This window comes from Limulus polyphemus, unplaced genomic scaffold (assembly GCF_000517525.1).
Source record: "Limulus polyphemus unplaced genomic scaffold, Limulus_polyphemus-2.1.2 Scaffold3, whole genome shotgun sequence".
Classification (NCBI taxonomy): domain Eukaryota; kingdom Metazoa; phylum Arthropoda; class Merostomata; order Xiphosura; family Limulidae; genus Limulus; species Limulus polyphemus.
The window spans coordinates 1,069,371-1,081,893 of NW_013665613.1; the positions used below are offsets into that span (position 1 = coordinate 1,069,371).

General features: G+C 30.8%; 1 protein-coding gene across 3 annotated transcripts in view; it reads left to right on the forward strand.

Moving 5' to 3' along the window:
- LOC106468929 (potassium voltage-gated channel subfamily H member 6-like) overlaps nt 1-6,887 on the forward strand; it is a 173,038-nt gene extending 166,151 nt beyond the window's left edge. For 2 of the 3 annotated variants that reach the window (XR_002612854.1, XM_022398013.1), the window contains one exon: nt 1,978-2,160. Coding sequence is in view for 2 of the 3 variants with exons in the window: in XM_022398013.1 (XP_022253721.1) it covers nt 1,978-1,994 (17 nt within the window). In the remaining variant the exon portion in view is untranslated. Of the gene's footprint in view, nt 1-1,977; nt 2,287-3,119; nt 3,280-5,464 lie in introns of those variants that run through there. The other variant, XM_022397938.1, reaches the window with a different exon arrangement.
- The last annotated feature ends 5,636 nt before the right edge of the window (nt 6,888-12,523 follow it).

Genomic DNA, 12,523 nt, shown 5'->3' on the forward strand with positions numbered 1-12,523 from the left:
ATAATAGAAGAAACTAAAAAGCATAGAGATATCTTTTTATTTAGAAGTAACTGTGAAAAAAGTGATATTTCGATTACAAGAGCTATTCTTGACTACAAAGTACAGTCTTGTAGCCGAAATGTCTTATTTACCGTGTTGTATATTCATTTATAAAATATTTGTTTTGGATATTACGCTAAGCTACACAAGGGTTATATGTGTTAGCTATCCCTAGTTTTGAAAGGAAGACTATTGTTAAGCTACTTTAATCGAATAGTGGAACTTAACATTCATTCTTATAATACACCAAAGGCCCCAGAATGCAGAACATGATTTTGCGTATAACGATAACTCTGCGAACTCAGATCATCAGATTCACAGTCTGGCACTCTAAACATTAAAACCACGCCCATACCTTATCTGTAAATGGACAAGAATTTTTCTCTAATACCATAATATCGGTATGTTCTGCTTAAAAGCGTTTATCTATGATTATTATTCACCAGAGTTAATAATTACGACCGAAGTTCGTATGCTTGAGGTCCCAGTTGCTAAAAAAAGAGGTGTAGCATAAAAATTTATAACAGATTAAGCAGCACAAAATTGTGTTAACTAATATTTTCCTGCAGTGGTAATATATATATTGGACAACCATTACAACTAATCCTAAGCTTACAACAATCGTAAACATATACTTCCCATATAAAATAATTTAATAATCTAGACCTAAGTTTAAACTTAATCAATTAGTTGTCTCGCGTCTGAGACACCATTCCATTTTATTTTAAATAGGTAAAATCTATGGCATCCTGAATTATCCTTACGTATTTATGAAAATAATTCAAAATATGCAATAACCCGAGCCATATGTAACCCTACATGTTTAGACTAACAATTACGGACAATTTCCAAGATTTAACGCAGACCTTTACTTTCTTAGATATGTAACCTTTTTTTTTTTATCTAATGTTTAGAATATTCTCTTAAAACTGAAAGGGTTAGATTGTTTATACTTATTTGTTTGTTATGAAGCACAAGGATACACAATGGGCCTTTGCCCACCGCAGATGTCGAAATTCGATTTTTAGCGTGAGGAATCCATAGATTTACCGATCAACAACCAGGAGACAGAATTAGATTGAAAATATTCTAGTTACAAAGTCAATTAAATATGAATGAATGTTTTGCTATTGGTTGTTGAATATGTTCGGTTATGTTATCCATATAAAAAAAGGTTTAATAATTTTTACGTTTGATGGTTTCATATTTTATTATACATTCATTAACTAATTCTTTTCAGTTTCGCAAATGCAGTGTAGTTTTCAATGAAAGTGTCTTCTACTGCCAAGATATTCATATTAAACATTTTTTGAGATTATGTTGTTTTTGAATTTCGCGCAAAGCTACTCGAAGGTTATCTGCACTAGAAGTCCCTAATTGTGAAGTGAATAGAATAAAGGAAAGGCAGCTAGAAAACACTGTCCAACGCCAACTCGTGGGCTATTGTAATCGACTAGTTGGATATGACAATCACTATGTGCCCACTGTCCCAAAGTGCGGGGCGCGACTTATAAATATTTTCGACAATAGGGCACAAACTACGGTTCTTCAAATCCACAGTTCAGCATGCTAACCTCTTGGCTGCACTTGGCTATACTGAAACGCATTGTTTTTTCACCAGTGTTAGCAAAGTAGTTTCTTAAGTACTTCGTTAAACACGACATAATTAATGTAAAACAAAAACGACTAAAATCAGTTTTAAGACATAATGTTTCTATAACGAAGATAACTTACTTATTTTAAAATTCACGCTATTGTACCGCACTCATAAAATAACTGCTGACTTTATATATAGAGGCTGTTTTTAAATGATAAAATTCGGTAGGTACACGAAATGCATTTGTGCTACGCGGAGGCTTATGCGCTCTGAATTGCTCATATTTAAACTTTACTGTATTTGTGTTATTGTAACTGATAATTTTTCTCTCTTATCTTTAGGCATGTTCAAAATTTAGAGGATCATGTCACGAATAATATGCAGATAATAATGCAGCATCTGTCACAGCTTCTCCAAACTTCTGCTATTTCTTACACAGCAGCACCATCAGTTGGCAGTACTAATTTTCGGCCTGTTGAAGAAGTGAAGACCTCTCAATTTATACCAAAACAGATATCTTTCAAAAGCCGTCTTGCTTCAGACAGGGTAAGAAGTAAACCCTGCAGAAGAGTTAATAGCTTGCAGTGTACTCATTCTTCTTTGGGAAAGCATAGAGTAAAATCTCTCTCGCAGAGTCTAGATTTAGGAAGGTTAGTAAAATTTTGAGGCATTTCAGAGATATGTGCTTATAAAAGTCAGATTTTTGATTTCCCTTAATACCAACGTCAGTACTGGTAACTGTCTTATAAAATCCAGTGTGGATCATATAAAACAGATATAACATGACGTTTATATTATTTTTTCGTTTAGATCTTCGTTTCTGTTTTTCACTATTTTATTTTAAGTAGGACTAATGTGAAAGATTATCTACATCTAAGAAAATTTATATACCACTCTCAAAATACACCTAATTTCACAGTACTTTTTATTAATTGAAGAATAAACCACTAAACCAGCAATACTTTCAATATCTGACGTATAAGATTTGGTTTATTTACTAGTAAATAACATGCAAAATAGCTTAAATTAAATTCTGTGAGGCACTTCTGAATTGAAGATTTTAACGAATGTTTGATTTTATTTAATAAGCTGAACTTGAGTTATACGTTTTGGTTGTGATCATAACAAATCAATGATAATACTTCTCATCCTCGCAATGAGCATGTCTTCTCATCAAGTTCTAATATTTTGTTTTATAAGTTTTCTCTCCATATTTCCATATATATAGTGTCTAAGTTATGTTCTCATGTATATTGTATGATTTATAGTTTCAGGAATTAACAGAATTTAAAACTAGGTTACAATTCATTACTAACAGATAATGAACAATTCCTTTATCATAGCATTATATTGCAAGCAAGAACATCTCACAACCAATGTTTTCTCTGATACACTTCAGCATCGTATTTCATCTTTGTGTTATAAATTAGAAAATGCATTTTATGAGATTATCTTAGATATCGTATTTATCTATTTTATTTAGATCTTTGGAAGAGCCTGTATTTGAAGATCAGCCTATCCTGAATTTGCCTGAATCACTAAATGCTCATTGCGTTGAACAACGCCTTACAGCGCCCTCTTCTGTGCATGAAGACTCTCATATTTCTATGCGTAGCCAATCACAACCTACCGATCTAATCCAGGTTAACTAATTTTTATCCAGCTTAGTTACCTTTTAACGTATTTATTGGTTGAAGCTTTTTATGTTTTTCATATTTCTTTTAGTGCTGATTAGAGTATTGGTGTTATGAAGCCTTTGTGTTTTCTTTTATACCTTGAGAACATATTCATTCAGTAGTTGGGTATATCGCAAATTTAAATATCTACTTGACAACTCTGTCCCTTTCATCAATAGCACCTAATATTTTAATTACAGGTATTCACTTGATAACTCTGTCCCTTCGTCAATAGCACCTAATATTTTAATTACACATATTCACTTGACAACTCTGTTCCTTCGTAAATGGCACCTAATATTTACACTTCAGAAAAGCAAAATAATCTTATTTAATACAAAACAAAATAGCATGAAAACACAGATATGTATTTTAAAATAAAAATGAAATGCTATCTTCTCGAAAGCATGATACTGTTCGACTTAAACTTTCAGAAACATCAGTTTAATTATACAGAATGGATGTAATCTAACACCTCAGTTTTAGTTATTATGGCTGGCAAATATTGCTACATCAAAAATGTCAATTGAATTTTACTTTGTCTCGAAGTACTTAGTTTAATATTTTCTTGCTTAAGTTACTAAAGAAGTTTACCTTTAAGGAGTCTTTCCAGACACAAAATAAGAATGCATTTTATATTAATGCAGAGCTATTTGGGATGTTCCAAAAATATATTAAGAAAAACTGGAGCATATGTTCAGTTCAACATGATGACAGACTTTTATATAATAGCAATACATATATTTTAAAATAAAGTGCCTATTCATAACAAACAATATTATTAAAATATGCTTACAACATTGAGTCTATAAATCGTGACAATATCAAAATTATTAAACTATTTCATGAATTCAAGAGGGGTATCCAGGTTTTGCTGACATCTAAACTAGATTGGCTAATAGTGTTATCAGTTAATTGGATGTGGAATGCTTCTCTTGTCGTTTTCTTTCTCGTGTATGGTTCATATTCCATTATTTTAACCTCTTACAATTTATCACAGCATATATGACAAACTATCAGAAGACTTGAAATTGGAGAAAGTATTTTCGACACATTCTTGCATCCTTTTCAGTCTCACGTTATCTCTAGAGACAAGGGTTGTCAAATGTCTTATATTTATAGTTTTTGCATAGAAGGACTTTTTTTTTGTATACTGAATGATATGCCTTTTGCATAAGCTATATATGAATATCTATCAGCAATTTTTTCGTTGGTTTAAAATCAATATTTCATTTTTCAGCTACGGTTTACACGAAAACGTTGGGTTGTTGATCTCCGTAATTTTGTTATCTGATGCCGCGTGAATCTGCGTTTGTTTGTCATATTGGTTATGTTATTTGATTAGTGGCTGTATCATAACTTTGCTGCTATCTTAGAGTGATAGCTCGTATTGCCACTTTAACTTTAGAGGCAAAATATACTGTTTAATGTAGTTTAAGAGACAAATCTTTGTGTTATTTTACATATTTTTTGTATTATTCAATCTTCTACAAATGTATCTATCGATATATATCCTTCAATTTAATGGCTGGCATATCTTAGTAATTCTCAGCGTTGAAGTTTTTTAGGACGTTTCTTTAGGCGGAAGGACTATTGCTATATTTTATCATATATAATAGATACTGGTTAACTTGAGGTTTTATTTTGTACATAAAAGAAGAAGGATATCTGGAATTCAGCCACAATTCCATTCTCTTGTATGGTTATTGATAACTGATATCAGCATTTACATTTAAATATAACCTATGTAGATCGTGACAATCTGTAGAGAGCCCCATACCGTGATCATTCTTTTGGCTTATATGTATAACTTTTTCTCAGAAAGTATTCTACTTTGTTTGATGTTTTTTGTTTTTTGTAAACGCTTAAAATATGAACAGTGAAACTTTCTCTCAATAGAGGACTTATGAAGATATTTTCAGATTTATAAAAGCGCTCCGATAAATATTCAAATATCCACTGCGTAGTTTTGACCGAAGCTAACTTGCTCTCGGTCCCAGTTTGATGATTCCGACATCTGTTACTGCTTGAATAGGCCTTGGGAGATATCGCAGTTTTGGGTATGTTAAAATTGTAATAAAAATTTCAAGTTAATGAGTATGTTTGAAATTAAAAAGCATGACCATATTTTATTTCCTCTCTCTTGGAACAGTCAAAAATGATTCTGCCAGTTCATACTTCAAGGAGTCAGAGTGATAGCTGGATAACAAAACACAAAGTAACCTCTCCAACTGTCCGTCACGGTACTTTATCTTCGGATAGAGAAGTGAACCGAAGACCTTCTACTGGTAACTGTAAGAGGGTTCGTGGACGATCATTTATGGTGCAAGAACAAGGAAGAGATTCTAAGACTTCGGATGTATAAATACGTATAATTCGTTCACCTCTCAATCTATTTTTATACTACCAATGTACCACTAATTTATTGTTGATTTTTAACATCATATAATATGTACATTCTCTAAAACTGAAGACATATATAGGTCATATGTCTTATCCATAACAACCTCCGACAATGGTTTAATAATATTTTAGAGATTGCTGGATATGAAGACTACAGTAGCGAAGTATTAGCAAAACATTATTCTCAATTTACTGTCGATTATATTTTAATTCTGAGGTCAAATCCAAGAATACTGGAGTCATTTTACATCATAACAGCATCTTTTATATAATTCTATTAACTTTAGTTCTATAATCTAAAGTCGTTTAGACAGTTTAAAGTTACAATTCAAATTGAAGGGAAAATGGTGATCTTAGCTGGTTCTATATAGTTAAAATCCTGGGACAGTGATAAAATGATGTTTAGTAGCACAGCCGTATAGTCAAATAGCACACATTAGGCAATGAAGCCCTTCAGATGATGAAAATAGCTCAAATGTGATGAAACGCAAGTCTGGCGTATGCAATAAGCACTAGAAGTACTCCTTAAAGGATGACATGAAGCTTCTTCATGTATGATAGTAAATGTAACGAAAATAAATGTTAACTTATGCATTAGGAGCACTCTAAAGAATGACATAAAATCCTTTCAGATGAGAGCAAATGTCATAAAATCAAGGTTAGCTTATGCATTAGAAGTACTCTTTAAAATAGCATGAAGTCCCTTCAGATGACAGCAAATGTAATGAAAATTAATGTTAGCTTATGCCTTAGAAGTACTCTTTAAAATAGCATGAAATCCCTTCAGATGACAGCAAATGTAATGAAAATTAATGTTAGCTTATGCACTAGGAGTACTTTCAAAGAATGGCATGAAGCCCTTTCAGATGATATAAATTTAATAAAAATCAAGGTTAGTTTATTCATTTGAAGTACTTTTTAAATATGGCATGAAGTCTCTTCAGGTAATAACAAGTTTTAAAAAACATCAAGTTTAGCTTATAGAATAAGCTAAACTAAGAACTAAGAGCACTTTAAAACTTTATAGAACTAAGAGCACTTTAAAAAACAGCAAGAAGTCTCTTCAAATTATAGCAAATATAATAAAAAATAAGGCTAACCTATTCATCAGAAGTATTCTATAAAAAGTGGCTTGAAGCCCCTTCAGATCATGGCAAGTATCCAAATATAATGAAAATCAAGGCTAACTTATTTATTAGAAGTATTCTATAAAAAGTGGCATGAAGCCCCTTCAGATCATGGTAAGTGTCAAATATAATGAAAATCAAGGCTAGAATACGCATTAGGAGTATTTTTTTAAATTATCATTATCAACAGACTGAAATCGTTCAAAACGTTCCAAGTGCTTTGTATAAACAACATCAAAGAATGAAAATATACAATATTAGAAAATTTAACTAGTCTTCTCAAGATGATTTTATAAACGTGTAATAAAAATGAACGTTCCCTTCAACTGATTGGTATTGAAAAGCTAAATAATTATCTTCTTCAAGTGCACAAGGGGTTTGATATTTTTATCAATATCTAAGTATGGTTGTGAAAGTTATATTTATTAATTTTTTCGTTGCTTTATAACCTACATGCTATATTCTCAGGGGAACGAACACTTTTTTGGACGGAGTAGAATACTGTTCATTTTAAACTTAAGAATTATGGCTTAGAATTAATTATTTATCTGTAAAATAATCTTTCATTTTCTTAGTTAACAGAATCACTTTAATTTATACAGATAAACAGCATCCTTATTCCAAAGAAATTACAGATAAAAAATTAACGACTTTAACTCTTCTAATGCGACGTTTGGCGATAAACAACTCTCCCAGTAACAGAGTTATTTATTTTTTTCTGATAAAAATAAATTAAAGAGACACGTGTTTTAATATTTCATTTGTCAACTGAAAGCTGGAACTGGTAAATTTTGGAAACTTAGAAGGGGCACTGTTTCTTCATGGAGGTACAAAATACAGTTGTCGTTGTAGTCTCTCTAGACAACACTTCTTACTTACTATAAAGACTTTCTTTTTTTTTAAAAAAAAGGAGAAAAAATAGACTTAATACCAAAACAATATGTACATAACAATCTTTGAAACAGGGTTTATTTCTGTAAATGCTAGATTTAATAAGCATTTGAAATGAAACAGGTACAAGTTTCGTCAGATACTTAATTCTAGTACAAAATGCGTTAGATACATCACTGATACAAATGGTTAAGGAGCATATGAGGATAAAAAATATTTGTTTTCCAAATTAATTTGAACTTATGTATTCTGGAAGTTTGACCATGATCGAATTGTATACGAAAGTTAGGGATCACCGTATTAAAGCTTAATTACTAGTAATTTTCTTCTATACAAAAACAATTATTCATTTCTTTTCACATATTTCGATAATCTTGCTAAATAATTTCGTCTTGTAACCATTTGTCGACAGAAGCTTCATTCAATTTAAATTATTATATATGAAATATTATGTTTCAGCGATATAACCAGATTTGGAAAGTCCAAAGGGAGAGGGGGTACTTTGTTTTAAAGAATCCGTTCTAGGATTCCCTTTTAAGAATATTGGTAGATGGACGGTTACAATTTCATACAATAATGTTATTTGTAAAAACAATTTACTCTAATAAATATATGCCTTACCTCCTTACAATCCATCCTTTTATTGTTATGGATTATGAAATATTTTCTTTACCAACACAATGAGGTGTTTTAATAACAAATTTGTAAGTATTAAATTATAGTGTTACTGGAAAACTGGACTGAGCAGCAGGTTATAATTACATATTTATTTTTCGATTTATCAAAAACAAACGGTCTCTTATTTAAAACAACCTACTTAAAAATCAATTGTTAGAATCGTGATTCAATATGTCGTAGCATGATTTGAAAAACTTAAAAGTAAGAGATAAAACTTTATCTAGTGTTTATTTAACACTCGAATTTCGGTGGAGTACATAGGAAACCCAAGTGTTTTTGAAACATTTTTCTGAACTGTTTATACACCAAATTGCTTACGAGTCCATATATTTATTGGTTAAATGGTTTATAAAAACTCAAAAAAGTTTAACCATTAACGTTGTAATCAATCGAATTAATGGTTTCTGTATGTATCTTACATAGAAAATGAATGATTTCAACTAAGCTTTTTAGTAAGTTCTTTACTCATATAATACAATATGTAGATCTCACAGATAATAAACAGTACTAAAACAAATTAGTAATTTGAGAGTTAACATAAACAAGCATTTGTTAGTCTGGGAATTTATTTTTACATTAGTGTAGTAATATAAATATTGTAATGAGTAAGTTTAACATAGCTAAACCAAGTTTGAACTGAATAACCACCTTTAAAACGAAGTTTATTTAAGTAAAAATACAAAATCCTTATAAAGCAAACCTCAACTTTTTGTAATAAAGCGTAGCCATCGGTATAAGTTTCAAACGATGTCCTCATTTTTGATAATATAACCTCATTCAAATAATTGCTGATATGCGATATCAATTTTTATTTTCGGGTGAGCAACATGTTTTGTATATGTTATAGGTTAACATACCTGTTTAATATATATTGAAAATGGATTGAATCAAAAATTTACAATTTAAAATTTTTAACAGCAAATATTATTTAACAATTAAATATTAATTGGTACTTTGAAACTAATTAGTATAAACTAACTTTTCCCTACATTTCCTAGAAAATAGAGGAATAATTAACGTAAATAATACCTTCATCAAACGTGTTTATGAAACGAGAGTGTATATAAAATCTAGAACTATATTTGATGAAACTTTAGGCAGTTTTTTTAAAAAGTGCAACATCAAAGTTATTTGTATAATGTTTAAACTCTCTTGAATGTGAAAATTAAACAATTTTTGATATTTCAAGTCTTAGAAGAAACGTGTTCAATGATTACTGTTAACCACAGTTAAAATATGAATTAACTTTTATTGAAATCACATTTTCAATACGAAAATTTTAATATTTTTCATTTAATAACTATTGGAGACAAAGCTTAGAAAAATCAGCAAATTTCAAAAACAAGAATTTAAAAACTTCCCTATTTAAAAATATTTGAACCAAATGTACGTTTGAAAATAAATGTTGCCGTAAATGTGTACGTGTAAGATCTACTGTTTCATGTGAAAATAATTTTACATGCATGAAGTAATTTAATAAAATCTAGAATATTTGTTGAATATTGTCAGTTTCCGATTTAACTATGTATGTAATAGGTTAAAATATATCAAGGGTATCAACTCTTCTAATCCATTTGCTGTTTGTTCAAGTTTGCTTATGTAAACTGTATCAGTTGAATTTGTCCAAATTGAGGTTTTTATTAATGACAGCGTCTTGTACATTTTTGGTATTATTCCATTAAATTTCATAAGGTCAAAAATAAAGTTGTGAATTAAAACACAAACTGAAGTGATTTAATCGTAGTATATCAAATTATTCATATCTAACTTCATTCCAAAACACGTAGTTAATATCTTTAATAATGTAATTGTCAGAATGTGAAATTTATCTGTTCAAAACTACATATCAAGGAGAATTTAGATAAGAAAAATTGCTTTATCTTTAGAAAACATAGAAATTAATAAAAGGTTTGGGTTTTAGCTTACTGAAACATTGTATATTAATTCATCAAATAACTTCTTTATCTGTTTAAACTACAAAGGTAAATCTGTAATCTGAAGCTTTATAACGTTAAAAACCAGGTTTCGATACCCAACGTGGGCATAGTACAGATAGACGTGTTTGTTTGTTGTTAAGAGCCAAGCTACCCAATGGGAAATAAATAAAACTGTATGAACTATGAATATTTTATGCTATATAATATATTATATTTGATTTAAAAGTGTTAGTTTTAAAGCATATTTTGTGATTCTTTAAGTACCTGGTATCATATAACGTTTTTGAATCACTGTTATCGAGTTTATATCCAAAAAAACTCTAATACTGTTAACTGTATGTTTTCCCTCTTCCCTTCAGACATGGCATAGCCTGATATTTAGATAGCAGTATACCACATGTTCAGTTCAAGAAGTTCTGTAATATTGTCAGGGGTTTATATAGTTTATATACAGTATTTATATAAATACAGTTATAGAATAATATGGAAAAATCTGAAAGAAAGATATTTAGAGAATGCATAAAGAAATTGAAAGGTGGAATTTTAATATAAACACAAATGTAGAGTCATTCTAATATCACATACAACTGATAAGAAAAAGCTGAATTTGCTTTATTTAAAAAATGGAAAATTTTACATAATATTGCTGTTTTTGAAACTGAATGAATAAGTTAAATCATATTTGTACATGAATTGATTGTACTTTTAGAGATCCCCTAGTGACAACCATTGACAATTACGCCCATATCTAAGAAACGCTACAACTCAGCTCATATAAAAAGGGAGATGCGTTATCGGCAGATAATTTCGCCTCTAAAAAAATTAGATTCCACTGCCTGTGCGAATCGAGTCTGAATAATAGGCACGTGTTTAATTATGCACATTATTTGGACGTTATTATGCAAAAGTGACTTAACCCACAAAAGCCCAAAGATTTTTTTCATATTTTCTGGACTAATCAAATGTTAGTCTTTCTTGTGAAAAGCCCCCCAGTGGCACAGCGGTATGTCTGCGGACTTACAACGCTAGAAACCGGTTTTCGATACCCGTGTTGGCAGAGCACAGATAGCCCTTGTGTAGCTTTGTGCATAATTAAAAACAAACAAACAATTTTGTGAAACATTATCTAAACGCCCTCCACTGGAACAGCGACATGTCTGCGGACTTACAACGCTAGAACCGGGTTTTGATACCCGTGGTTGGCAGAGCACAGATAGTCCATTGTGTAGCTTTGTGCTTAACTTTAAACAAACAAACCATTTTCTCAACAAAATTTCTTTAGACTGTTGCTTTGGGCTGGAAAGTTCTAACCCACACTCGTATTATCAAGATCATTTTTGAATAACAACTTTTGAAAATGATAAAGGTAAGGTGTTGAATGTTCTGTAATTACACGTAGATATACATTTCTCGTTGTATTTACCATCTCATTTGTTTATTTTCCTGGTGCAAAAGAGTGTTATGTGACACCGAAGTGCGCATAGTACCTTTTTATCCTTTCAAAGTTATTATTACACTTTGGAATATCCTTAACCCTAACACGACGTATCATTGGTTTGGGTCTACAAACTAATACTGATCAATGACTGGAAAAAATCTCATAACTCATTCCAGCGAAAGGTAAGGTCAAAAATGGCTATGAAAAAACGCGAAATAGTTTTCTCTTCATAGTAAATGGCACTTCACATTGCAAATGTTTAACATTAGTTGCCGCACATTGTTAAGATAAAGAGTACGAGTGAAAATGTCACTGTACTTGTGTAGCAACCAACAGCTAGTACATGCATTAGCTTATATAAATACGAACCTTCAATATGAGATCATCATTGATAATATGGATGGCTTTGATGGAGAGCTGGACTTCTGTATGAAGACTGACTAACCTTACCCCCTAATAGTAGTTTCGTATGGTGTTTCTCACACCTCCAGATTCTGTTGGAGATGAGTATCCGGGAGTAGAACTGGCGAAATCCATAACATAATCCATGATTGTGACAAACCAAAATAGCATAGTGTTACGTATCTGCTCATTTGATAATTTCCTTAATTGTAGGTATAAATTCTTTCCGAAGAAATTCAGCGATACAAGTCCTTTCTTAATTAAAACTAGTTTATTCTTTCTCGATACAACTTTGTAATACACAGAATTGCCACAGTACATTCTAAACTTAACAA